This window comes from Bubalus kerabau, chromosome 1 (assembly GCF_029407905.1).
Source record: "Bubalus kerabau isolate K-KA32 ecotype Philippines breed swamp buffalo chromosome 1, PCC_UOA_SB_1v2, whole genome shotgun sequence".
Classification (NCBI taxonomy): Eukaryota; Metazoa; Chordata; class Mammalia; order Artiodactyla; family Bovidae; genus Bubalus; species Bubalus kerabau.
In genome coordinates, this window is record NC_073624.1 from 222649571 (window position 1) to 222675114 (window position 25544).

The window sequence follows — 25544 nt, forward strand, 5'->3', positions numbered from 1 at the left end:
CCCGGCTCCGACTGTGCGACCCAGAGCAGACGGGAGGGGGCGGAGCTTGTGCTGCGGACCTAGGCGGTGGCGTGGGCCACGCCCCCGACCTAGACCCCGCCTCTGGACCCCGTTGATTGGGTTATGGTCGCGGAAGGGCCGGGCATCCTCGGAAGGCCCGTGGGTAGGGCTGAGGCGGGGTTCTGATTGGCTCGGCTGGGATTAGGTCATTGCTAGCAGGTTCGGCCGGCCCGGACGCCGGCTGGGCGGCCGAGGCTGCTGTGAGAGGGCGCTCGAAGCTGCAGAAGAGCGAACTGGCGAAGGAGGCGGGGAGGCGGCTGCTGCACTCGCTCGACTGCTCGTTCCCTTGCCTTCGCCGCTGTGGGTCCGCCGCTGCTCTTCCTGCTCCGCGGCCTCTCGGTTACACGCCGTTGGAGCAGCCGCTCTTCGTTCGCGTCCAGGCTCTGTTCAGGAGTCGTGCGCGCCCGCGGACACCGCGCTGAGAGCGAGCCGGCGCCACACCTGTGGAGCCGGCGGCCGTCGGGGGTGCCGGCCAGGGTCTCGCCGCGTGCGTGCTCCGGACTGCGGGCCGCCGGAGCCCCGGGGGAGGCGCGCCCCCCGGCTGGGCGCCGCGGACACCATGGGGCTGCCCGCGCTCGAATTCAGTGACTGCTGCCTCGACAGCCCTCACTTCCGAGAGACGCTGAAGTCGCACGAAGCGGAGCTGGACAAGACCAACAAATTCATCAAGGAGCTCATCAAGGACGGGAAGTCACTCATCAGCGCGCTCAAGAGTGAGTGCCCCGGAGCCTGGCGGGGACGGTGCCCGGGGGCGGGAGGGGCCGTCGGGTGGCGTTCAGACCTAGGGGTCCCGCGCCCGGCTGGATTTCTGCCCCCGGGCGCTGAGGGACGGGCGTAGACCCTTGTCGCGAGGCGGAAAGGATACGTAAAACGGGCGAGCTAGCGACAAGACAGTGAAGGAAGAGACCCATCACCCGGCCGTTTGCGTTCCGGGGTGACTGGGAGGTGACCGAGCGAGAGTAGCGCCCTGGGGCGCCGCGGGTGGGTGTGCGCGGCACACACAGGTGTCTCAGGAGTGGGACTGGAGTGCCTGGAGCACCGTAGCATATTGGGAAACCCCTTCGCGTCCACGACTCCGGCTTCCTTGGGGGAGAGTTGCCCACCCCTGAGTGCCCAGCCGTGGGAATGGAGCGTGCCCCGCCAAGGGGGCGCTGCCTCCCCTCAGGAAAAGGCGGGTTGTGTCTGCTTCCCTCCCTTTACGCTGCTCAAGCCTGCTCAGGGCCGCCGGGGTCTCCGAGAGGTCTCCTTCCCTTCCCAGAGAAGGGCTGGGTAGGGTGGTTGGTCAGGTCTCGATTCTTTGGAGTAGTGGCAGCTTGTAACCCACCAGATCTAGAATCAGGGCCACGTACGTGTGCAGGTTCTGATTTTTGTGTTTAGCAGAAGGTGATAGGGGTGGGAGTACAGAATCAGAGTGTTCCTTTACTCTAAACTGTGGGCGAGGGTTTAAAAATAGAACGAACATATCCTCTCCCTCTCCCGCTCTCTCACTCTCCTTTTTTACCTCTACCAATATCCTTGAAAACTCAAAGGTTTGGGAAGGAATGTCCTCGATCTTCGCTCAGAAAGAAGTTTAAACTTATCCTTAGAGATTTTCGAACCTTTTGTAAAACCATTTTTGCAAATTTTCCTTTGGCAGGGGAGAAATGAAATTTACATTCTGTGTATGATTTCCCTTGTCATTTGCAGAGCCAGAGAGTGTCTCCTTCTGGCCAAACGAGTGCTCTAGGGAAGGATGCCTTGGATTGCTGAGCTCCTTTTTTTGGGTGCCTTTTCTGTTTACCCATTTAAGAATAATTTGGTCCATTTTTGTTTTTAAGAATCAGAAATAACATAAAGGCAGATAGTGGAATTGTCTTTCACTTGACTTTTCCTTTCTCTTTGCTGCATTTCTTAATAGGTGATATCTTTCAACTAGGAAAGCTTGTCTTGGCAGAGTGCAGCCGTGGGTCTGAGAATTGTCACCAAGTCTCTTTAAAGGAGACTTAAAGTCAAATGCCTGAGATGTCATTTTGTGAGCCTGTTGCTTCTAAAGATGAAGAAGACAGTGGGGCCCCAGAGCAGCAAGTGGTAGTCTTTTGAGGTGAAATAAAAGTAGAACTTTGGTGTGCTGAGGCTCTTCAGAGGCAGGGTCTCTGTTGGAGGCTGTGACCTGAAGCAAATGAATAGACTCTTCTTTTGTTGATTACCAGGGCCATCCTTGGAATATGTGACCCCTAGTTTGGAGTAAGTTAGGGGCTCACTTACAGGTTGGGCCCACACATTTTGTTTGAATCTCAGACTGGCTTTAATTGGGCCTTTGCTTTATTCAGCAAACATCTGGAGTGCCTGCTGTGTGCTCGATATTACCCTGGGCACTGAGGATGCATTAGTGACTGTTCTGTTGTCCCTGTGGCTGTGGAGACTTACTGCATACTAGGCACTGCTTCACCCACAAATTATCTCACGTATTATAACTCGTCTTACAAATGAAAAAGCAGGCTTGAAAGAATCACTAGCTGAGAGTCTCACTGCTCTAAGAGCAGGGCTGTTTTTGAGCCCCCGCAGGGTCTGAACCAGAGATGAAGTTCCTGTTGATATTGAGCTCTTAATTCTGCCTCATTCCTCTTGCCCAGAATGGAGCCCCTGGTCCAAGAGTGTTGGAATTTGGACTTGAATTTTGTATCTTAGCCTTGAGTCGGAGGAGAATGCCTTTATGTGACTGGCAGTTTATCTGCTTGCCACTATTTTTAAGGTGTGTGTGGGGGGAGGAATTTAAGAATTCTTTGGGTAGGAAGAAACAGTACAGGTGATAAAATTAAAGAGTTTTTTAAATTGTCTAATGAATGGACCAGCTCTATAACTTGGGGGAGAGCTAGGTGTTCTAAACTCTTAATATCCAGCTCTGTTACTAACTATACTCGTCTACTCTTACTAGTGCTTGAACAGGTGCCACATGCCCTCTTAAAGAGGGTGGAGGTGATGATTATTTCCTGAACTTCAGGCATTGTGTTATCATTAGGTCCTTCTTGCATGGTATATTACTATGCTGCTGCTGCTGCTAAGTCGCTTCAGTCGTGTCCGACTCTGTGCGACCCCATAGACGGCAGCCCACCAGGCTCCCCCATCCCTGGGATTCTCCAGGCAAGAACACTGGAGTGGGTTGCCATTTCCTTCTCCAATGCATGAAAGTGAAAAGTGAAAGTGAAGTCACTTAGTCGTGTCCGACTCTTCGCGACCCCATGGACTGCAGCCTACCAGGCTCCTCCGTCCATGGGATTTTCTAGGCAAGAGTACTGGAGTGGGGTGCCATCGCCTTCTCCGATATTACTATGCTAGTATATGTGTATTCATTTTTTGGATCATCTTTATCACTTCTGCAAAATGTAAAGCGTTTTAAATATATATATATGTAAAAATACATAATTGTGTAAGTAACGTTGGTTTAGATGATTTATAGGCTCTTCCATCTCTAAAATTTTATGGCTTTATTTTATAATTAATATGCACAGATCTTTGGGTTTAGATTTCCTTTGTGTGTTAATCTGAGGCAATAATACTGGCCTCCAGGGATTGCTGAAGTTCAGCTAGATCATTGCTCTTTATGAATGAGGAAACTGAAGATCAGAGAGATCAGTAACCTGCCCAAGGCATCACAGCAGTTAAGTGTACTTAAACATAAGTTATCTGATTCCAGAGCCTGTGCACTTAACTATGAAGTAGAAATGTTGTGTAGGTCTGTAGTCTATTGAATAAAGAATCTGGTGAACAAACGAACTCCTAGAAGTCTTTCCCTGGAGCTCAAACCTCTGGGCTGGACACAAGGCAGCTAAGCAATAAAATAATTTGGGGCCTGCATTTCAAAAAGTCCTGCCTTTCGAGAAAGTTCTTGTTTGATGTGGTGACTCCCAGTCAATTTTTTCTGTGCTAATTTGTCTAGACATTTTCTGTGAGCACTCTTTCCTTGACCTGATTAATCTGTCTCAGTCTAGAGGATTCTATATACTTTGGTCCTTTTTTCTTTCTGGAGAGATAATAGAGACTGGCGATGATGTTCAGACACTTGTAGAATTAAGAGTTTTAGGATTTTCTGTGTTTGGTTCTTGACCTCATCACTTATTGGGCAAATCACTAAGCCTGAGCTCCTCCTGTGTAAGATGGGAAGAGCCACGCTGACCTCCTAGGGCTGTTGTGAGCACGAAATGAAACAGTGCATATAAAGAAAGCACTTAGCTTGGGGCCTGGTGTGTAGTGCTGCTTAGTTAATGGTAGCTATTATTATCTTCCAGAATGTCAAGATTCAGAGCAAGAGTCACTAAGAGCAGAATTGTCTACACAAGTGCACTGAACTTCATTTCTGTCTGTCTCTTGTCTCAAACCAAATGTGATTTCATAGAACTGAAAGTGAATTAGGCTTTTGGTTTTGAGAGGTGGTTTTCAGGAACTGTTTTCTTTCCACCTTCAGAGTTGGTTTATGGACTTGTTCCTGGGGATATGCCTCTTTCAATTTGACTTCTTTCTAAGATAGAGTGAATTCTCTTACTTTAATAGTCTTAGGTGGGAGGGGTGGGGCAGGAATTCACATTTTAGAATATCAGCTTTATTGAGATATAATCTGTTCACCCTCTTAAAGCATCTAGTTCAGTGGTTCTTAGTATCCACAGAGCTATGCAGCTGTCACCACGATCAGTCTTAGAATATTTTCATCACCTCCAAAAGAAATTCCATTCCCATAAACAGTCATCCCCCACCATTTTCTCCCAAGTCCTCCCTTCCCATTCTCCTGCCCTCCAGGCCCTTGTCAAGCACTGATGTATTTTTTGTCTCTTGATTTTCCTATTCTGGATATCAGAAGTGTAATTTTAATAGTTTTCGCTTAGATGGTGGTGGGCAACTTGAGCCACTGAGTTCTTGATTGGAATTTCAGGTGGGAAACTTTGAACCATAAGCTGCTCTCCTACAGTGGGGTTTAAGCAGGGGTGAGGTCCCAGAGACTGAACTGTGTCCTAGGGGAAAACCCAGTTTTCTCATGAGATGGAAAGATGGATTCATTCTAGTTCCTGGCACTTTCAAGGATACAGAAAGTGAAAATGTTAGTAGCTCAGTTGTGTCTGACTCTGTGACCCCATGGACTAGCCTACCAGGCTCCTCTGTCCATGGAATTCTCCAGGCAAGAATACTGGAGCTGGTTGCCATTTCCTTCTCCAGGAGGTTGTCCCAATCCAGGGATTGAACCCGAGTCTCCTGCATTGCAGGTGGAGTTTTTATCATCCAAGCCACCAGGGAAGAGACTACCAAAACTAAAACAAGGATCCACCCCCTTCTGTCAGTCAGCTTTCAGTCAAGTTGGGGCAGAGAGTGTGATACTGAATAAAGCCTTTCTCTGGGGTTGGTATCTTGTTGGGTGACACTTTTTTTTTTTTTTTTTTAAGTAAAGTGAAATGAGTGTATCTGTGTTTCTCCAGTTCAGCCTGTAGTTTTCGTGAGACTTTTTGGGTATGATATGCCTTTATCACTGCATTCTCAGAGGTTAGTAATTCTGACCTGCATCACGTTTCCAAGGCAATCACAGTGAATTTTAACAGAAATAAATTAATAAGAATGCCAGTAAAAAACACAGCAGTAAATTTTAGCTGCTGTGTATTTGTCTGTCAATATCAAATCTTAAATTCAAGGCACATTTATCTTTTAACAGAAATAAGAGTTGTAGAAATCTGTCATCATAACTGTATATGAACAAAGCAAAATGCTGTATTTTGGACCTTGAACCAAGTGGAGAGATGGATAAAAAGTCTGATATACTTAAGTGAGGTCATACTTAAAAGGTTTTTTGCTAAGGCATGAAGAAAGAACATTTAGATAGTGCATTCAGTTCAGTTCAGTCGTTCAGTTGTGTCCAACTCTTTGTGACCCCATGAATTGCAGCACGCCAGGCCTCCCTGTCTATCACCAACTCCCGGAGTACACTCAAACTCACGTCCATCGAGTCGGTGATGCCATCCAGCCATCCTCTGTAGTCCCCTTCTCCTCCTGCCCCCAATCCCTCCCAGCATCAGAGTCTTTTCCAGTGAGTCAGCTCTTCGCATGAGGTGGCCAAAGTACTGGAGTTTCAGCTTTAGCATCATTCCTTCCAAAGAACACCCAGGACTGATCTCCTTTAGGATGGACTGGTTGGATGTCCTTGCAGTCCAAGGGACTCTCAAGAGTCTTCTCCAACACCACAGTTCAAGAGCATCAATTTGTCCGTGCTCAGCTTTCTTCACAGTCCAACTCTCACATCCATACATGACCACTGGAAAAACCATAGCCTTGACTAGACGGACCTTTGTTGGCAAAGTAATGTCTCTGCTTTTGAATATGCTATCTAGGTTCCAAATAGGAAAAGGAGTACGTCAAGGCTGTATATTGTCACCCTGCTTATTTAACTTATTTGCAGAGTCCATCATGAGAAACTCTGGGCTGGAAGAAGCACAAGCTGGAATCAAGATTGCCGGGAGAAATATCAATAACCTCAGATATGCAGATGGCACCACCCTTATGGCAGAAAGTGAAGAGGAACTAAAAAGCCTCTTGATGAAAGTGAAAGAGTAGAGTGAAAAAGTTGGCTTAAAACTCAACATTCAGAAAACGAAGATCATGGCATCTGGTCCCATCACTTCATGGGAAATAGATGGGGAAACAGTGGAAACAGTGTCAGACTTTATTTTTGGGGGGCTCCAAAATCACTGCAGATGGTGACTGCAGCCATGAAATTAAAAGACGCTTACTCCTTGGAAGAAAAGTTATGACCAACCTAGACAGCATATTAAAAAGCAGAGACATTACTTTGCCAACAAAAAAGATAGTGCATTACTTAAGGGGGTAAAAAAAAGAATGAGATTTAAATAGTTTTGATAATATTAGCTAGAGGGCATTCATGAGGCTCAGTGGGGCCCTGACCTCATATTGTGGGCAGAAAAAAAGTAAAAATTATCTCATATCTACATTCTTAAATAATGCAACCTGTCATTAATTGCCATAGTCTATACTTCCAGTCTGATAGATGTGTTCTAGAAGAAGCATGAAAAGAAAGTGAAAGTGAAAGTTGCTCAGTTGTGTCCAACTCTTTGCGTACTCCAGGCCAGAATACTGGAGTGGGTAGCCATTCCCTTCTCTAGGGGATCTTCCCAGCCCAGGGATTGAATCCAGGTCTCTCGCATTGCAGGTGGATTCTTTACCAGCTAAGCCACAAGAGATGCCCAGAAGAAGCATATATGTCTTCAGTGTATTGAAAATTGTTTCTAATCCTCCGTTGGTAACTGCTCTTCTGCATTTCACAATGATCTGGATTCTGAACATTAGTAATACTAGTGGGCATTCTCTTTATAGAAGTCCTTCCACAGGATGCCTTCAAGAATACATTGGATGTGGCTCTGGCCCCTTTATGTAGATGGGGAGCATATCTCAGCATTAAGTTCATTTAAGAAGTGAACTCTGCATAATTAACTTGGAACTGGTAATGTGCAGGCTGAGGAGACCCAGACCTGGGGCACATCCAGGCCTCTGTTATCAGGCAGACTTGATGTTCAGTCAAGCTCTAGCACATACACTCTGTTAAGACCTTGGGAGCATTGTCAGTTTTCTCAACAAACAAGCAAACAGAAAACCTGGAACCTTGCCAGCAGCTCTTGTTCTCGAAACACTCACCAAGGGCCCAGCCCTATGCTAAGTGCACACATTGTCTCATGAGTCTGTAACCCTGTCCTGCGAGGTGAGTACCCTTATTCACCTGCATTTTGCAGTTAGGGTAACTTGTCTCAGATTACAGAGCTAGGAAGTCGTGCAGGCAAGTTTTGAACTTGGCAACGGACTGCAGGGCTTCTCTTAAACATGACCCATCAGTGCTTCAGTAAACACTTTGGCAGTGAAGATACAAATTCTTCAGAGAGCTAGACGCTAGACAGGAGAAATGTGCAGCAGGTGTTAGATTAAGTGAGAATATTGGACCCATTGTTTTTTAGCCTCTGAGTCCTGGTTGCAAAGAATAGCCAATATTTGTATTGTGCTGTGAAGTTTTGTGTTCTCATCATCGTAGGATTAAAGAACCATTGTAGGCTAGTGAGGCACAAGTAAGGGTGCCTGACTATTTCTTGGGTTTTTGAAGCAGTAGACTTGCTCTTTGGGGGTAGCACTGATTACCAGTGAGTCTCTTTCTTCTTTTTAATGTTATTTAGAAAATGCATACTTTTCTAACATTTCTTTTTTTCAGTTGAAATATTAAAAAATTGAGATATAATTGACACAGAACATTTTTTAGTGTTAGGTGTACAATGTCATGATTCGCTATTTGTATATATTATGAAATGATCGCCACAATATGTCTAGTTAACATCCATCACCATACATCTATTACGAATTTTTTTTTCTTGTGATGAGAACTTTTAAGACCTATTCTCTTAGCAGCTTTCAAATTATAGTACTATTAACTATAGTCACCATGCTATGCATCACATTCCACAACTTATTTATTTTGTGAATGAAAGTTATTCTCTTTTAACTGGGTAGTAGAGAGTTGAACATGGAGGCCAAAAACCTGTTCCTGGGTCTGATTTGTTAAGATAAATAGTTTGTCCTCTTTGCTCATTAAAACGAGAGTGGAAAAAAATTCATCAAGAGTGGTGTGCTTAAAACACATCACCCTTTTGTATTTCTTTAGGATTTGATGTAGGTTTTTGCAGTAGTGAGATGAGTCCTTCGTTAATAGTATAAACTCCCAAAGGCTCTTCAGTGCCAACCTGCTTTGTTTAGGACTAATATTATTTTTTACTTAACAAATCCTAAAGGATCAAACTCATATGGAGTTAGGTAACAAAAAGTTTTTTTCTCAGCTCTTTTGCTTTGCTTTAGCACCTTTCGAATAAAAGAAGAAAAACCATTTCCTAATTATTTGTAAATGGTGGTAATTTGCAATACTGACATTTGGAATATTACTCATACAAATATAAACATCTGCAAATTATATCCAAACAAGATTTTGTAGTTTTTATATAACACTGGCTTTGAAAAAAGTCCTTCCACTTTAATCCAGTTATTCAGTTCTGGATTGGACTGAATAAATTGCATCTATAATCTGTACAAAATTTCCCACGTGGCCCAGTGTAAAGAATCTGCCTTCAATGCAGGAGACATAGGTTTGATCCCTGGGTCAGGAAGATACTCTGGAGAAGGAAATGGCAACCCACTCCAGTATTCTTGCCTGGGAAATCTCATGGACAGAGGGCTGTATTCACTGGGATCGCAAAAGAGTTAGACACCACTTAACGACTAAACAACAATAATCTATAGCACTCAGCCCACTGATTTGAGGCTTAAGTTCCCCCTTCCCTCCTTTAAAAAAATATGATTAATAGACTTTATTTTTTAGAGCAGTTTCAGGTTTACAGAAATATTGAGTGGAAAGTATAGAAAGTTCCCATATAGCCTCTCACACCCATTTCTCTCAGTACATTTGTTACAATAATGACATAGTGTTATAACTCAAGTCCATAGTTTACATAAGGGTTCATTCTTTGTGTTGTATATTCTGTGGGTTTTGAGAAATGTATTGACCTTAACAGTATCATGCAGAATAGTTTCAGCCTGTGAAATACATGTCTTTGTATGGACATATGTTTTCATTTCTTATTTAATTTCCCACCTAGGAGTAGAATTACTAGGTTGTATAGATAAACTTAAGTTTAATTTTGTAAAAGCCTGCCAAACTCTATTCTGCACCAGAGGCATCCTTTTAAATTCCCCTCGGCATCATCCAAGGGTTCCAGTCTCTCCACATTATCACCAATACCTGCTATTGTCTGTCTTTTTTATTGTAGCCATCCCAGTGGGTGGGAAGTGGTACCTCTTGGTTTTAATTTGCATTTCTGTGATACTTACAATGTCCAGCATCTTTTCATAAGCTCATTGGCCACTGGTGCATTTTCTTTGCTGAAGTGTCTGTTCAGATCTTTTAGATGGGCACTGTTTACATCTCGGATTGTTTTTTAATCCTTTTGTGCATACATGCTCAGTTTCCAAGTTGTATCTGACTGTGACCCTGTGGACCATAGCCCGCCAGGCTCCTCCGTCCATGGGATTTCCTAGGCAAGAATACTGGGGTGAGTTGCCATTTCCTTCTCCAGGGGATCTTCCTGACCCTGGGATCAAACCTGCATCTCCTGCATTGCATTCTTTAACACTGAGGCACCTGGGAAGCCCTTAATTCTTTTACTTTTTCTGTAAAACTTTTGATGAGTAAGTGAACACCATTGGGTTTACTTTATTTGCCCTCATTTGGGGACTTTTTGCTTCTACTTGCTTCAACCTCAGATGTACTTGACTGATCAGTTTCACATCCCAGGGCTTGAAAGGTGATTCTGACAAGGCTATGGTTCAGATTTCTGCTCTAGTTAGGCCAGTCAGCGTCCCTCTGGGGAGAGGCCCCAGGCTGAACTTCCTAATGCTGGCCAATGTAAGCTAATGATCACAAACCCCATGAATTGACAAAATGAGAATGGGTCAGGGAGAAAGTGTAGTCACCATGGAGCTATTGGGGAGAGCAGTTCATGAAGGTGACTTTGTTACCCGGTCTAGGCCATTGCATTTTTAAAAGTTAGCCAAAGGAGAGATGCCGGTATGAAGCTAAGTGTCATACATTTCTGACTGACTCAAGTTTTAATTTTTAAAATTATAACCCAGTATGTTTTAAATTGTATATCTTAGGCCATCAGAGGAAGGCTTTCATTCAACAAACATGGAGTCTTGCTTTGCTCTTACCATGTCATCCAAGCCCTGGCCTCGAGGAAGGGCTTTTAAGGTTGTGGTAACAGATGCAGAAGTTGTGAGGTGAGAGGAATTATGGGGTGTCCCAGGGCTCGCAGGGAGGCCAGTGTAGCTGGAGCAGAGCGATGGCAGATGAACAGGGAGAGAGGCTGGGAGCCAAGTCCTCGAGGTCTTGACTCCCAAAGGGACTTTGAGTTTCATTCTGAGTGTGATGGAAAGTCAGGGGAAGGTTGTGACATCATCCTTCTTGTGCTTTAAGAGATTATGGGGACCACTGTGTAGAGAATAATTTAGTGGGGCAAGAATGGAGGCAAGGGGAGCAGTTAGGAGGCTGTATAATAGGTGAAGTAAGAGGCAGTGGCACCTTGGGCTAGGGGGCAGTGTTGGAGATGTAGGTCAGATTCTGGGTGTTTTTGGAAGTCGAGCCCACGAGATCTACTATTTGATCGGATTTAGGCTTTGAGACTAAAAATCAAGAATGATTCAGATGTTTTTAGCTAGAGCAGTTATGTGAATGATGGTGCTATTTTCTGAAATAAGGATCACTTGGGAAGGATTAGGTTTGGGGGAAGATGAACAGTATAAATGGATGACCTAATCTTATAGTGCAAAGACAAAAAATTATACATTTCATGAATATACTCATAAAAGAACAGCAGAGTGTGGAAGTATACAGAGTAAAGCACTCCCTTGCCTGAGTTAGCCACCGACGTGCTCTTTTACTCGTCCTTTTTCTGTGCGTATTTGTTGTTTATATAAGTGGGGTTATAGGATATGAATTAGTCAGTGTTTTGCTTTTCTGGTTGATATTATGTCTTAGAGGTCTTCCATGTCAGTACACATATACAGTGTATTCTTTTAACACCTGCAGAGAGCACTGCTATGTGGCGACACCATGGCTGATTTACCCCTTCTCCTGTTGAGGGATATTTGGATTGCCTCAGTTTTCACTATCAGAGAAAGTGCTACAGTGATGATTTGCACACTTTCCTTTCTGTGTGGGTCCTAGTAGTTCCATGGGGGTAGATTCCTTAAAGCGGAATTATTGCCAGCTCCCATATATTTATTTATTTTTTTTACAAGCTCCTTGACATTGACTCTTTAGGTCCTTGGCATCCCTGTCTAGTTGGTATTTGTCTGGCACTGTTTTAAGTGTGTTGTTAGATTGTTTCTGAAGCTTAACATTTTGCTTTAATTGGAAGCGTCCTTAACAGGACAAGCTCTTCTTTTAGGCGCTAGCATGGATTCTGAAGGAACCAGGGACTAGAAAAGAGAGAGAGATTACAATTAATTGGCTGTGTCCTAATTAATGTTGGACCTGTCTGATATCCTTTCTGAGCTCTAAGTTCTTACAGATAAAATGGGACATGGGATGTGGCTTTGCCCATATCTAATAGGCTGTTCCAACCTCAAGTTTCAGGGAAATCACATTTGTTAGGGTGAGGAAAATAGCCTTGGTGGCCAGAGGAATATTTACAAATTAGAGTCATTGGAGTTTACACATTTTGTAGAAACGCAGAGTGGAGAAAGAGAGGAAATAGTAGGGAAAACAGCTTGGCAGTGTGGGCCAGAAGCTGTCACGGCATGTTTATATCTGGCTCATTTCACCTTGGTAGGAAGGCACGGAATGCTGCAGGGGGTGAGCCTGGAGGCTTGGGCAGTGTTACTATAGTTAGAAAGTGGAGATTCCTGGGGCTGGAGGGGGCTGTCTCTGTGTGTGTGTGTTTTCTTTGCCAGATGGATAAAGGGTTGAGGGGCTTGGGAATTCTGGATCAAACCTTGCTAACTGGCTGGCTTCCTTTGGCCAAGCCAGTAGCTATGGTTTGATTCCTGCTGCTGCCACACAGGAAAAGCCAAAATAAACTCCATTTTACATGGTTTGTAAAGACACCATGGGTTGATTTCAGAGCTCATCTGATCTTGCTGTCAAATGTGCTTTTAAGTTTATTCCAGGCTGATTTGAACACTTTGAAAAGATGAAGTGGCTTCTCCCGTGAGACTTTAGGTAGGTTTCCAGGTAGATCGAGTTGAACTTGAGGCTGTTTCTGTGCCACAGAGACTGTCAAGCAGATTGAGCCCAAACCATAACAGATTCCTGACTGTATCTTGTTATTACACTGGTGGGTCAAGTGTACAAGATGATCATCAGTTGAGCAAGTGAGATGAAATTAAAACAGCATTTTTACTTTAATTCATACCTATGTTTTTTTTAAAAAGTTTATGTCACTAATACCTGTAAATAGTACACAATTTAGAAGGGACAGGAAGGAATGCAAGCATCCTTAAATGCCTCCTGTCTGCAGATTCCTGGTTCTTCTACTGGAGACAGCATTTCACCCATTCTTGAGTATTTTTCAGATATAATTTATGCATGTGCCAGCAAATACATATTTATATATTTCTCCGGTAGCAAGCCATATGCACTGTTTTGCATATATTTGCATTTTGTACTATTTTAATGGATTTTAAATATTATTCAACTTTGGTACATATAGAGCAAATTCATTTTTAGCATTGCATTGTATGGCACTGTATGGACGTAATTTATTAAATTAGGCTTCCTGGGTGGCTCAACTGGTAAAGACTCTGCCTGCAGTGCAGGAGATGTGGGTTCGATTCCCGGGTCAGGAAGTTCCCCTGGAGAAGGAAATGGCAACCCACTCTGGTATTCTTGCCTGGGAAACCCCATGGACAGTGGAGCCTGGTGGGCTCCAGTCCATGGGGTTGCAAGAGTCAGACATGACTTAGTGAGTAAACCACCACCAAATAATAGACATTTAGATAATTTCCAACCTTTTGCTACTATAAGCAATGCTGCTGTGAACCTCCTGGTACCACCTGTCAGGGGCAGATGAGTGAGTAGATCTGTAGGGTGAATTCTGGAAATGGAACTGCTGGGCCAGAGGGTACGTACACTTTTCATTTCAATGGGTATCTCATAGGAGTGCTTCTGAAAAGTTCTGAGTGAACTGAATTTTATAAATCACATTTTTGGAGTCGAAAGGGAATTCATCATTTGGTTTATCATAGAGTGACGCCTGCAATAAAGCAATGCTTCGGGTTTTGTCCATTTCCTACTCCTCAGTTTGTGTGTACTTCATTCTGGGATCAGAAGTGACAACAAAATTGTTCCCTAAAATGAGCCAGAGCTGGACTGGTGATGACTTGCGCGTGGGCCCCGGAGAGCTTGTCTGTGCCTCTGGTGAGGGTGCCGTGGACCGCTGTCTTGGTGCAGTGTGTGCTTTACTTTGGAGGTTTGTCAGGTGTGAAGAAGGGCAGGCTCCCACCTCTGTTGACAGAAGACTTTTATTCTGAGCCAGTAGGCACAGCTTGTCTGTCCGTGAAGCTTTTCTGGGAAGTGGCAAGGGAGCTGGGCATTTTCGTCTGACCTCTCTCTGCTGGCTGCCTCTTCAGCAGAGCTTGGCACTTGCCCTGATGGAGGGCACGTGTTGTCTGTGGTCTCTAGTTCAGTGCCTGGGACCACTCACACAGGGGTGGAAGGCTCCTGGTAGTGGGGTTCTGGGATGGGGCAAGCATAGTGACTGCTCTGGTTGCTCGGCATCTTCAGGAGGCCAGGGAAGCACAGACCATCCACAGTAAATGACTCCCTGGAAGGTCAGGAGGATCTCTGGGGAGCTAGCAGAGGACTTGGGGAAAGGCCAGTCCAGGGAGGCAGTGTTCCTAACCATCAGTCTTCTAAAATCACCTAGGTCATTTCTGCGCCACCTTACCACGGTTTATTTATTTTGAAAAAGTCTACTCATTAAAAATTACATTTATTTCAAAAGAGAACATTATAGCATCCTGAAATCATGGGTTTGATGTGGTTAGTAATATTTTTTTCCTAGATTATCTTCAAGTGGTCCTTAATTCATAATCATTACATTGAAAAGTATTGGTGGTTGTATGATCTAAAATAGGGCTATATTTTATCAGTGATCTGAGCTTCCCTCTGCTTCATGCTGTCCTGGAGCAGAAGTGTGTCAGAGAACAGACACTATGTGGCCATTGTGCTGGGAGGGAAGGGAAGGGCAGAGATGTGCTTCTCAGACTCAGGTGCTGCTGTCGGGGTAGGTGGTGGTGTGCCAGGGAGTATGCAAAGCCAGTGGCAGGGAGTACACTTCTTGAAAATCTGTTTTACTCAGTGGAATCATTATTTGAATATTCAAACAAACACCCATAAATTATAGAAGAGAAATCAAGATACCATGGCACTTTTCACGGAAGACCTGCTAGTGTGACTGAAGAGGAGAACAGAGGAAGAGGGAGCAGGGGTGTCCCTGGCTGAACTGTGCACCCCCAGAGAAGACCTGCAGTGTACGGTGGGGGACACGGGGCTAAGAGTCCTTGCTGAGTTATTTCCATGGGACCTACAGGTGGAGACACCTACCAGGTGGAGGGAAAAACAGGCCAGGGGCCCCAGAGAGAGAAGGGGTACTGCTGTGGGTTTGGGTCTCACCAGGTGTTATTAAAGGGCCACGCAGTCCATTGAAGTTACTGGGAGTCTGGGACTCACCCCAGAGATTCTAATGTAATTTGTCTGGGTTGCAGCTTGTGCCAGGGGAATTTTAAAAACACCCCAGGTACTGCTAATGTGCAGCACAGTTGGAGAACCATTGGCATGGAGTGAGAGGAGAGCGCGGGGGCCGAATTTGTGGGCAGCGTCAGCATTCGGCAGAAGAGGTGGGTGGAATAGGGATGGAGAGATTTGTTCTGATTAAGTATGAGGTGTGTCTTCCTGGGCAGTGTGGGTGAGGGCTTGCCTAAAGCCTTTGAATTTTGCCCTTTGAAACCAGAGAAAGAAGTTTAAGTACGAGGGTGACACGTATCCACCATCCGATATTATTGTGAGGAGTAAATGAGATTATCATAGGTATCGTGACTAGCAGGGTGAGCAGGCCTGTGGTAAGTCCTCTGCAGTTGGAATATCACTACTGTCGTTTCTAGATTTGTCTCTGGAAGGAGCCGTTAGAGCAGGTCAAAGAATGATGGGGAATTGGCTCCAAAGGGTACAGGTTCTCCCGCTTCAGAACATCTCAGCATGTGGCTCCACGCCTGGGATCCAGTCGTCCCATGAGCCTGGGGAGGCCGGGAAGCTCCTGAAGGGAAACTTCCTGCTCACAGTCACAGGGCACACATTTCCCCACAGTGAGTCCTGTCAGGGCTAAAGTCATTTGGGATCAGAGCCTGTGATTATATTGCATGGTTTTTGTTTAAAAACCTAGAAGAAGCATAATGAGCTGACTGAGCAGTTGTTGCACTGCTGGTGGGGGATCCTGTCTCCGGGAGAGCTGCAGAGGGACTGGCGGATGGCTCTGGAGGACGAGGTGTGCACCAAACCCAGAGGGGGCTGGGTGCCTCCAAGGTGCCTTTGGAGAACTCATTTCTGGCAACAGCTCCTCTTTATCTCTCTTCTGATCTCAGTGGGTTCTCAGCCTCCTAGGAAGGACTGGGTGATGGAGCAGATAACAGCTAGTGCTGTTGGGACCCTGGGATGTTGACCCGTGCAGCTTTCCCCTTGTGATTTGCTTCTTAAGAAATTCTGTAGGCTGCTCTTCCAAAGACAGGGAAGGGGGTTTGCATTTGTATCTGACTGGTTCCTTGAGATGCTGACACAAATCCTGCCCTGGGCTGGTACCCAGCAGAGCATCAGCCTCATGACTCTGACTGTGGGCAGCGCGGAGACCAGGCAGGCCCTGGGGATGGGCACCTTGGCATCTGCAGCCTCGTCCAGCCCCAGCCACACCCAGAGGTGTCTGGCCTGCTGGCCAGGCCTTGGAAGCCACAGATGACTTTGCTTGCTGCCCTCTCCCAGCCCTCTGACCGAAGCTGCCCTGAGCTCAGTGTGCAAGGTTAGCAAACCACCATATTGTCAGCTCTGTGTAGAGCAACAAGATGGTTCTCTCTCTGAAAAGAAATTCTGTTTCTCTCTATATAGCCAGCATGCTTGGAATCAGTTCCCCAGCGGGAAGCTCTGCTCCAGTGCTTAGAAAATTGGAGTGGCACTGAGCTTTTGGCCCCCGTATCTTGTGGATTCTGTCTTTGGCTTGCTTTCCTGTCCCCTGTCTCTTCTGGCTGGCATCACATCATACTGTGATGAAAGCAGAATCCCAGCAGGGCTTGGGATTTTGCACTTGAGGTGCAGAGTTCAAGCGTGAAGATGGTTATCAGCCGACAAGAACCTATATTTGGCTTGTTTTCACAAGTCTTAGTTTTGAATATTGGGGTCTCATATTCTCCACCTCCCCTCTGATCTGGAGAACTGAGCCCCTTAGAAAGAAGGTTGCAATGTTTTTTGGTGGTTATCTTAAATGAGAGACTTGTGAAATGTTACGGAGGAGAAGGATGACTCATGCTTACTGTGACACGTCAGTCAGATCACTGAGCTCCTCAAATGTGTTGGCATGGAGTTAAGCAATGGTGGGCAGAGACCTTGGAGGTCCTGCCGTAGGGTTTTTTAAAGTAACTTAATGAGATGTAATTCACATACCCCACAGTTCACTCATTTATAAGGTACAGTTCATGACTTTAAGTATGTTCACAGAATTTTTCACCCGTCTCCACAAGTAATTTTAGAATATGTTTGGTCATCATCCTCAAAAGAAATCCTGCACTCCTTCGCCAGCATCCCCATCTCCCCAGCTCTAGTCAGCCACTCAAGATTTTCACCCAGGGCCCAGAGTGTGGTGCTCGCCTGTCTGCTTTGTCCTTAGATCGTTTTAAACTATAGATCTGTTTCCTTTAAGGAAATGGCAACCCACTCCACTATTCTTGCCTAGAGAATCCTGTGGACAGAGGAGCCTGGTGGGCTGCTGTCCATAGAGTCACACGGAGTCGGACATGACTGAAGTGACTTAGCATGCATGCATGCATTGGAGAAGGAAATGGCAACCCACTCCAGTATTCTTGCCTGGAGCTTGGTGGGCTGCTGTCTATGGGGTCATGCAGAGTCGGTCACGACTGAAGTGACTTAGGAGCAGCAGCTGTTTCCTTTGGTGCATCCAGATAATTTGCACTTTTCCAGAATGCTGCAGTTTCAGTGCCAAGGTGTTTGGATCTGGAACTCAGTTTTTCTGTATTCTGTTCACGCCCTGACAAATGTGCTAGTGTGGCAGGGACTAATTCACACTCATCCCTGGGTGCATGTACGTCTCTCTTTAGGACTTCTTTTATCCTGTCTTTCTCTGTTTTGATCTTGCTTTGGAGAGGGTAATCTGGTGTAAGTGGGGAGGAATACCCAATATCCAGTAGGTAGATGCCTTGTTTTGAGCAGAAGAGAAGAACATTTATTTCTAGAGTGGGAAAAATTTCAGTGATACACTGATTTGGATAGTCACATTCGGAGGGTTTTAGCTTTATTTTAGGAATGTTGGTAAAGAAGTAAGGTTCTTGTGCTGAAATGATGGTGTCTAAGGTCTTAACATGAAAGTCTTTCTTCCCTACAAAAGACCTTGCATTGTTCTAGGAAATGCCAGCCCAGATGTAGATAACACATTTTCTACGTCTATTTGTTTTCTCTTTCTCTCATTTGCTTCTGTCTCTTCTTTTTCTTTTGCTTTTGTTTCCCTCTCTCATTCTTTCCTTGTGCCCTTCCCACATCTTGCCTTGCCAGAGGGCAAAAAAAAGTGACTGATCTCTGACCTCTTGATTTTGAAAAGCAAAACCTTTTATAAATGAGAATGACCTGAAATCAATTTCCAGAGTTGCTAGGGTAATACTTAAAAAGACTTTTAGACTTGAGGTGACTATGGTGACTGCCAGGAAGAAATGTGGGCTCTGAGTTGGCACTGTGTTGTAGACAGCATGGTGTGGGGTCCTATTTCCTGTTAAACTTCCTGTGTTAGGTTCCAGAGGTGAAAACTGCTCAGAACCAGTGAGGGTGTAAAATGTTTGGCCCCTGGTTAGCTGTTCTGATGAGGAGCATATTTTTTTCTTCTCCTGATGGGACTTGATGCAAGCCTCATTTTTTTTTGTCATTGAGATGGGGGTGCTGTTAAGATTATCTTCAACAAAAGTAGGTCAGTGATTTGTATTTCATGAAGATAAATTTGGGGACGCTGAATGAGAGCATGTTATTTGGGTTAGTTGAACAGATCCAGATATAATTATGTATATTTATAATGCTGATTAGAGACCTAGAAACCTATTTAGGATAGGTCAGGAAACGGGGTATGACATCTCAGTCTTTACTAGTATAATCTCTGGAAATAATATATTTTGGGCATAATTAAATGGCACCTGGATCAGATGGGTTATATCTCCCTCCCTCCAGCTGAACAACCCACAAAGTTGTTAAATGGCGTGATACTATGAAAATACAGGACACCTCTTCAGCCTTCTTCTGAGGTGTATCTCTCTCGCCTTTTTCATCACATAAACTAATTCTTAAAAAAAAAAAATTAAACAATCCAAAAACAAACTTGTATTTTTTCCCATTATACCAGTAACATGCCAATTAGATATAACTTAGAAATTACAGATGAATAAAAGGAAAATGCAAATCACACCAATAGTACTGATTAGAGATACTCATTTTGGTTTTATCATCTTTTCTACTCAGGTTATGATCATCTTTCCTTATGATTATACACTCTCTGAGATTGTTTTTAGTGGTTATGTAGTATTACAGGTATGCTCCGTCAAGACTTACTAATGGCCTACTTTTTCATGTTCATTAACCAATCTAGAATGAATGTTCTTACAGCTATGCCATCATTAGCTCCTTAAGAGTATTTACATAGGTTGCCCCGTTTCTTTTCCTGTCTTTAAGATTCGTTTCTCATCTCTCTGCTTGTTCCCTTCTTTTCCTACAGGTTGAGCAGAACCTTGGAGACAGAAAGTGGATGTCTTTTTTGAGTGGCACAGAATGAAGAGTCTCATATATTGAATGCATATGATTTCATTCATTTGAACATAATAACTAGTAACATGTTTACCACTACTTAACTGTTTATTAATATGTCAGAACCTTTTATTATGTATTTTATAAACTATTTCATTGCACCTTCACAGTAGTATTATGAGGTATGTAGTAATATCCCAATTTATAGACTAGAAAACGGAGACATAGAAAGCAAAAATAACTCATCCAAATAAAAAGGGTTAGACTCAGGGTTAGAATTTTGAGCCAATGTGGACTCTTTTGTTCTTAACCAGCGGTGGACAGTTGACTATAATCTTAGCCCAATTCCTTAAATCTTCTGTTTCTTCCTTTGAAGTGAAGTTAAGTGAAAGTCGCTCAGTCATGTCCAACTCTTTGTGACCCCATGGACTATACAGTCCATGGAATTCTCCAGGCCAGAATACTGGAGTGGGTAGCCATTCCATTCTCCAGGGGATCTTCCCAACCCAGGGATTGAACCCAGGTCTCCCATGTTGCAGGCAGATCTTTACCAGCTGAGCCCTGAGGGAAGCCCTTTCTTCCTTTATAAAGTGAGAATAACAGTGCTTGCTTGAGAACATTGTGAGGATTAAATGAGCTAGTTGTGAACAGCATCTGACCCCCACATCACTGCAGCTGTTGTTACTGTAATGACTATTTCACCTTTTGTAAGGTAGGAATAATATAGGTACTTTAAAAGTAGTCTTTGTGCAGTGTCTACATTTGAATCTCTGACTTTCTCACTGGAGATGAATCCATGTGTTGGGGATTATCTCTAAAAGTTAAACTGGGCCTTATACTCTAGTCACTAATGTTTTGATGGCTTGGTTTTATACACGTCTGCTCACAAGATTCTGATGCTGACTTGTCAAAAACCACTCTAAAAGTAACACATCCCATGAGCACCGGTCCCATCCCACCCGCAGCCTCACTACACAGAGGTGAACTTTTCTTGGTGCGGGCAACTGAATTCTAACAGGGAATTCTTCCTTGAGTCTAACATCAAGTATCTGTTGCAGGACTGGACAAAAGTGGTGTTTTAGATAAGTGTTGGTGTTAAGTGCAGGTCGGTGATCTCTGTCCTCTGGTCATGAATCATCTCCATTTCCAACTCCAGTCATTTCGTTGTGCGTGCCCTCCTGTCTCTCCCTCCCCTCCCCCCAGTCACTCCTGCCTCTCAGCAGCCATGAATACTTGGGCAGTTCTAAGGAAAACAGTGCCAGTTCTCACACGGCATTCTGAGAGCATATCTAGGCTGACTTACCTAGGGATCCAGAACAAGGCACTTTCCAGCCATAGGACCTTTCCATTGCTTAGAACGCCTTTGCTACAGCTCTTCATAGGGTTGGCTTCATCTCATCTTTCGGGACTCAGCCGAAGGTTCCCTCAAAGAGTTCTCCCCTGACCATCTAACCCCCTCCTTTATGTCATTACCCTGGTTTATAGGTAATGTGCCTATTCCACCCTTTAAACTCCCCAGTGCATTTTTGTTTTTTTAGTTAATTTATTTAATTGAAGGATAATTGCGTTACAGAATTCTGTTGTTTTCTGTCACACCTCAACATGAATCAGCCATAGGTATACATATATCCCCTCCCTTTTGAACCTCCCTCCCATCTCCCTCTCCATTCCACCCCTCTAGGTTGATACAGAGCCTCTGTTTGAGTTTCCTGAGCCATACAGCAAATTCCTGTTGGCTATCTATTTTTCATATGGTAATGTAAGTTTCCATGTTACTCTCAAAATACATCTCACCCTCTCCTCCCCTCTACCCATTCCATAAGTCTGTTCTCTATGTCTGTTTCTCCATTGCTCCCCTATAAGGAAATTCTTTGGTACCATCTTTCTAGATTCTGTATATATGCATTAGTATATGATATTTATCTTTCTGACTTCACTTCACTCTGTATAATAGGCTCTAGGTTCATCCATCTCATTAGAACTGACTCAGATGCATTCCTTTTTATGGCTGAGTAATATTCCATTGTGTATATATACCACAACTTCTTTATCCATTCATCTGTCAATGTTCTAGCTACTCTAAATAGTGCTGCAGTGAACAATGGGATACACGTGTCTTTTTCAGTTTTGGTTTCCTCAGGGTATGTTCCTAGGAGTGGAATTGCTGACGCGCATGTGGTTTTATTTCTAGTTTTTAAGGAATCTCCATACCTTCTTCCATAGTGGCTGTATCAATTTGCATTCCCACCAACAGTGCAAGAGCGTTCCCTTTTCTCCACACCCTCTCCAGCATTTATTGTTTGTAGACTTTTTGATGATGGCCATTCTGACTGGTGTGAGGTGATATCTCATTGTAGTTTTGATTTGCATTTCTTTAACGATGAGCAATGTTGAGCATCTTTTCCTGTGTTTGTTAGCCATCTGTATGTCTTCTTTGGAGAAATGTCTGTTTAGGTCTTTTTCCCGCTTTTTGATTGGGTTGTTTGTTTTTCTGGTATTGAGTTTTGTGAGCTGCTTGTATATTTTGGAAATTAATCCTTTGTCAGTTGTTTCATTATTATTTTCTCCCATTCCAAGGATTGTCTTTTCACCTTGCTTTTGCTGTGCAAAAGCTTTTAAGTTTAATCAGGTCCCACTTGTTTATTTTTGTTTTTATTTCCATTACTCTAGGAGGTGGGCCATAGAGGATCTTATGTCATCCAGTGTTCTGCCTATGTTTTCGTCTGAGTTTTATAGTTTCTGGTCTTACATTTAGGTCTTTAATCCATTTTCAGTTTATCTTTGTGTATGGTGTTAGAAAGTGTTCTAATTTCATTCTTTTACAGGTAGCTGTCCAGTTTTCTCAGCACCATTTATTGAAGAGGCTGTCTTTGCCCCATTGTATATTCTTGCCTCTTTGTCAAAAATAAGGTACCCATAGGAGCATGGGTTTATTTCTGGGCTTTCTTTCTTGTTCCATTGGTCTATATTTCTGTTTTTGTGCCACTACCATACTGTCTTGATGACTGTAGCTTTGTAGTATAATCTTAAGTCAGGTAGGTTGATTCCTCTAGCTCCATTCTTCTTTCTCAAGACTGCTTTGGCTATTTGGGGGTCTTTTGTGTTTCCATATGAATTGTGAAATTTTTTGTTCTAGTTCTGTGAAAAATGCCATTGGTAATTTGATAGAGATCACATTGAATCTGTAGATTGCATTTGGTAGTATAGTTATTTTCACAGTATTCATTCTTCCTACCCAGGAACATGGAATATCTCTCCATCTATTTATGTTATCTTTGATTTCTTTCATTAGTTTTTATAATTTTCTGTGTACAGTTCTTTTGTCTCTTAGGTAAGTTTATTCCTATATATTTAACTCTTTTTGTTGCAATGGTGAATGGGATTGACTCCTTAATTTCTATTTCTGATTTTTCATTGTTAGTATATAGAAATGCAAGCGATTTCTGTGTATTGATTTTGTATCCTGCAACTTTGCTGAATTCACTGATTCAGTTCTGTTCAGTTGCTCAGTCTTGTCTGACTCTTTGTGACCCCATGGACTGCAGCACACCAGGCCTCCCTGTCCATCACCAATTCCCAGAGCTTACTGAAACTCATGTCCATCGAGTTAGTGATGCCATCCAGCCATCTCATCCTCTGTCATCTCCTTCTCCTCCTGCCTTCGATCTTTCCCACCATCAGGGTCTTTTCCAGTGAGTCAGTTCTTCCTATCAGGTGGCCAAGGATTGGAGTTTCAGCTTCAGCATCAGTCCTTCCAGTGAATATTCAGGACTGATTTCCTTTAGGATGGACTGGTTGGATCTTCTTGTAGTCCAAGGGACTCTCAAGAATCTTCTCCAACAACCACAGTTCAAAAGCATCAGTTCTTCTGGGTTCAGCTTTCACTGATTACCTGTAGTAATTTTCTGATACTATGTTTAGGGTTTTCTATGTATAGTATCATGTCATCTGCAAATAGAGCTTTACTTCTTCTTTTCTGATCTGGATTCCTTTTATTTCTTTTTCTTCTCTGATTGCTGTAGCTAGGACTTCCAAAACTATGTTGAATAATAGTGGTGAAAGTGGACACCCTGTGTTGTTCCTGATCTTAGGGGGAATGCTTTCAGTTTTTCACCGTTGAGAATAATGTTTGCTGTAGGCTTATCATATATGGCCTTTACTCTGTTGAGTAAAGGTTCATTCTATGCCCATTTTTTGAAGAGTTTTCATCATAAATGGGTGCTGAATTTTGTCAAAGGCTTTTTCTGCATCTATTGAGATTATCATATGGTTTTTATCTTTGAATTTGTCAATGTGGTGTATCACATTGATTGACTTGGTCCCTGGAATAAACCCAACTTGTTCATGGTGTATGAGCTTTTTGATGTGTTGCTGAATTCTGTTTGCCAAAATTTTGTTGAGGATTTTTGCATCTATGGCAATCAGTGATACTGGCCTGTAGTTTTCTTTTTTTGTATTGTCTTTGTCTGGTTTTGGTGTAAGGGTGATGGTGGCCTTGTAGAGTGAGTTTGGAAGTGTTCCTCTGCAATTTTTGGAAAGAATTTTAGAAGGATAGGCATTAGCTCCCCAGTGCATGTTGAATGACTTATGTCAAGTGTCCCTTCAGAGAGCCCAACTCAACCACTTGACTCTGTATTCTAAAAGTCACTCTTAAGTGCTTATGGCCTCAGGTGTCCCTTGGTTCTCTTTAGATTTTATTTTATTTAAAGATTCTTTCTTGGACAGATTCAATGTTACTGCTCTGATGGGGTGGCAGTCTAGTCTACCTTTGGGGTAGCACAGGAAATGATGATGGTTTAGAAAAGGCAAGAGTCAGATCAAAGAGCCTTCACCAGCTACCTCCTTGCTGCCCATCCCTTTGCTGTGTTTGCCCTCTTTCTCTTAGATCTTTCTCTACCTCTTTATTTTTATGCTTGCCATATCTTATCTTTATTTCATGTTTATCACGCAGAGGAAAGGGAAGAGAAGTCTGATGTTCTAAAATCCATTAAGTAGCACCAAGCTGGAAGCTCAGATACCCTTGGCTGGGCCAGTTGATGTGAGTTGACTCCTTTCATAATCTTCACACCTAGAAGAAAGTGACTTACAACTGACTCTTAAATCGATAAGGCTGTTTGCTTACATTTTTTGTTTTTCTTTAAAAAGAGAGATTTGAATATTAGGGTGTTCTCCTCCATACCTCTCATTTAAAGGTGTTAAGTTTTGGATTTCCCTGGTGGCTCAGTGGTAAAGAAGATCCTTCCAGTGCAGGAGACACCAGTTTGATCCCTGGTCCAGGAAGATCCCACGAGCTGCCGAGCAGCTAACGTCTGTGTGCCACAGCTGCTGAGCCCGCACTAGAGCCTCGGAGCTGCGACTGCTGAGCCGTGTGCTTAGCAGTCTGTGCTTAGAGTCTGTGCTCTGCAGCAGGAGAAACCACTGCAATGAGAAGGCTGTGCCCCACAACGAAAGGAGCCCCTGCTTGCTGTAATGAGACAAAGCCTGCACACAGCAACCAAGAGCCAGAGTAGACATCACTAAATAAATGAATCTTAAATAAAACTGTCAAGTTTTAATGATCATTTTAAAGTAACACAAATGGAAAGGGATCCTTGGTAAGCCTCATAATCAATCATAAAAGGCTTATTTTTCATTTTCCTCTAAAAAGATTTAAAAAATATTTATTTTGTTTGTATTGCAGGCTGTATGTTGCTGACAGTGTTTCCAGCTGGAACCACTGTCCCTCCAAAGGATACACACCACTCCGCCAAGGCATAATGTCTGTACAAATTTTTTTCCTGAAACCTAGTAGTAATTTTTTTTAAACAAGATTTACTATCAGTTCATTTGGGTAGTTTCATGTGGACAAATGGGTGTTAACAGTGATCAG

At 43.6% G+C, this 25544-nt stretch overlaps 1 protein-coding gene across 5 annotated transcripts in view; it reads left to right on the plus strand.

The window, feature by feature from the left end:
* Positions 1–216: 216 nt before the first annotated feature.
* ARHGAP26 (Rho GTPase activating protein 26) overlaps positions 217–25544 on the plus strand; it is a 467573-nt gene continuing 442245 nt past the window's right edge. For 2 of the 5 annotated variants that reach the window (XM_055556623.1, XM_055556624.1), the window contains exon 1: positions 218–773. In XM_055556623.1, the coding sequence (XP_055412598.1) occupies positions 620–773 (154 nt within the window). In that variant the 5' untranslated portion in view covers positions 218–619. Of the gene's footprint in view, positions 774–25544 lie in introns of all 5 variants that reach the window. The other 3 variants (XM_055556613.1, XM_055556620.1, XM_055556593.1) reach the window with 2 other exon arrangements.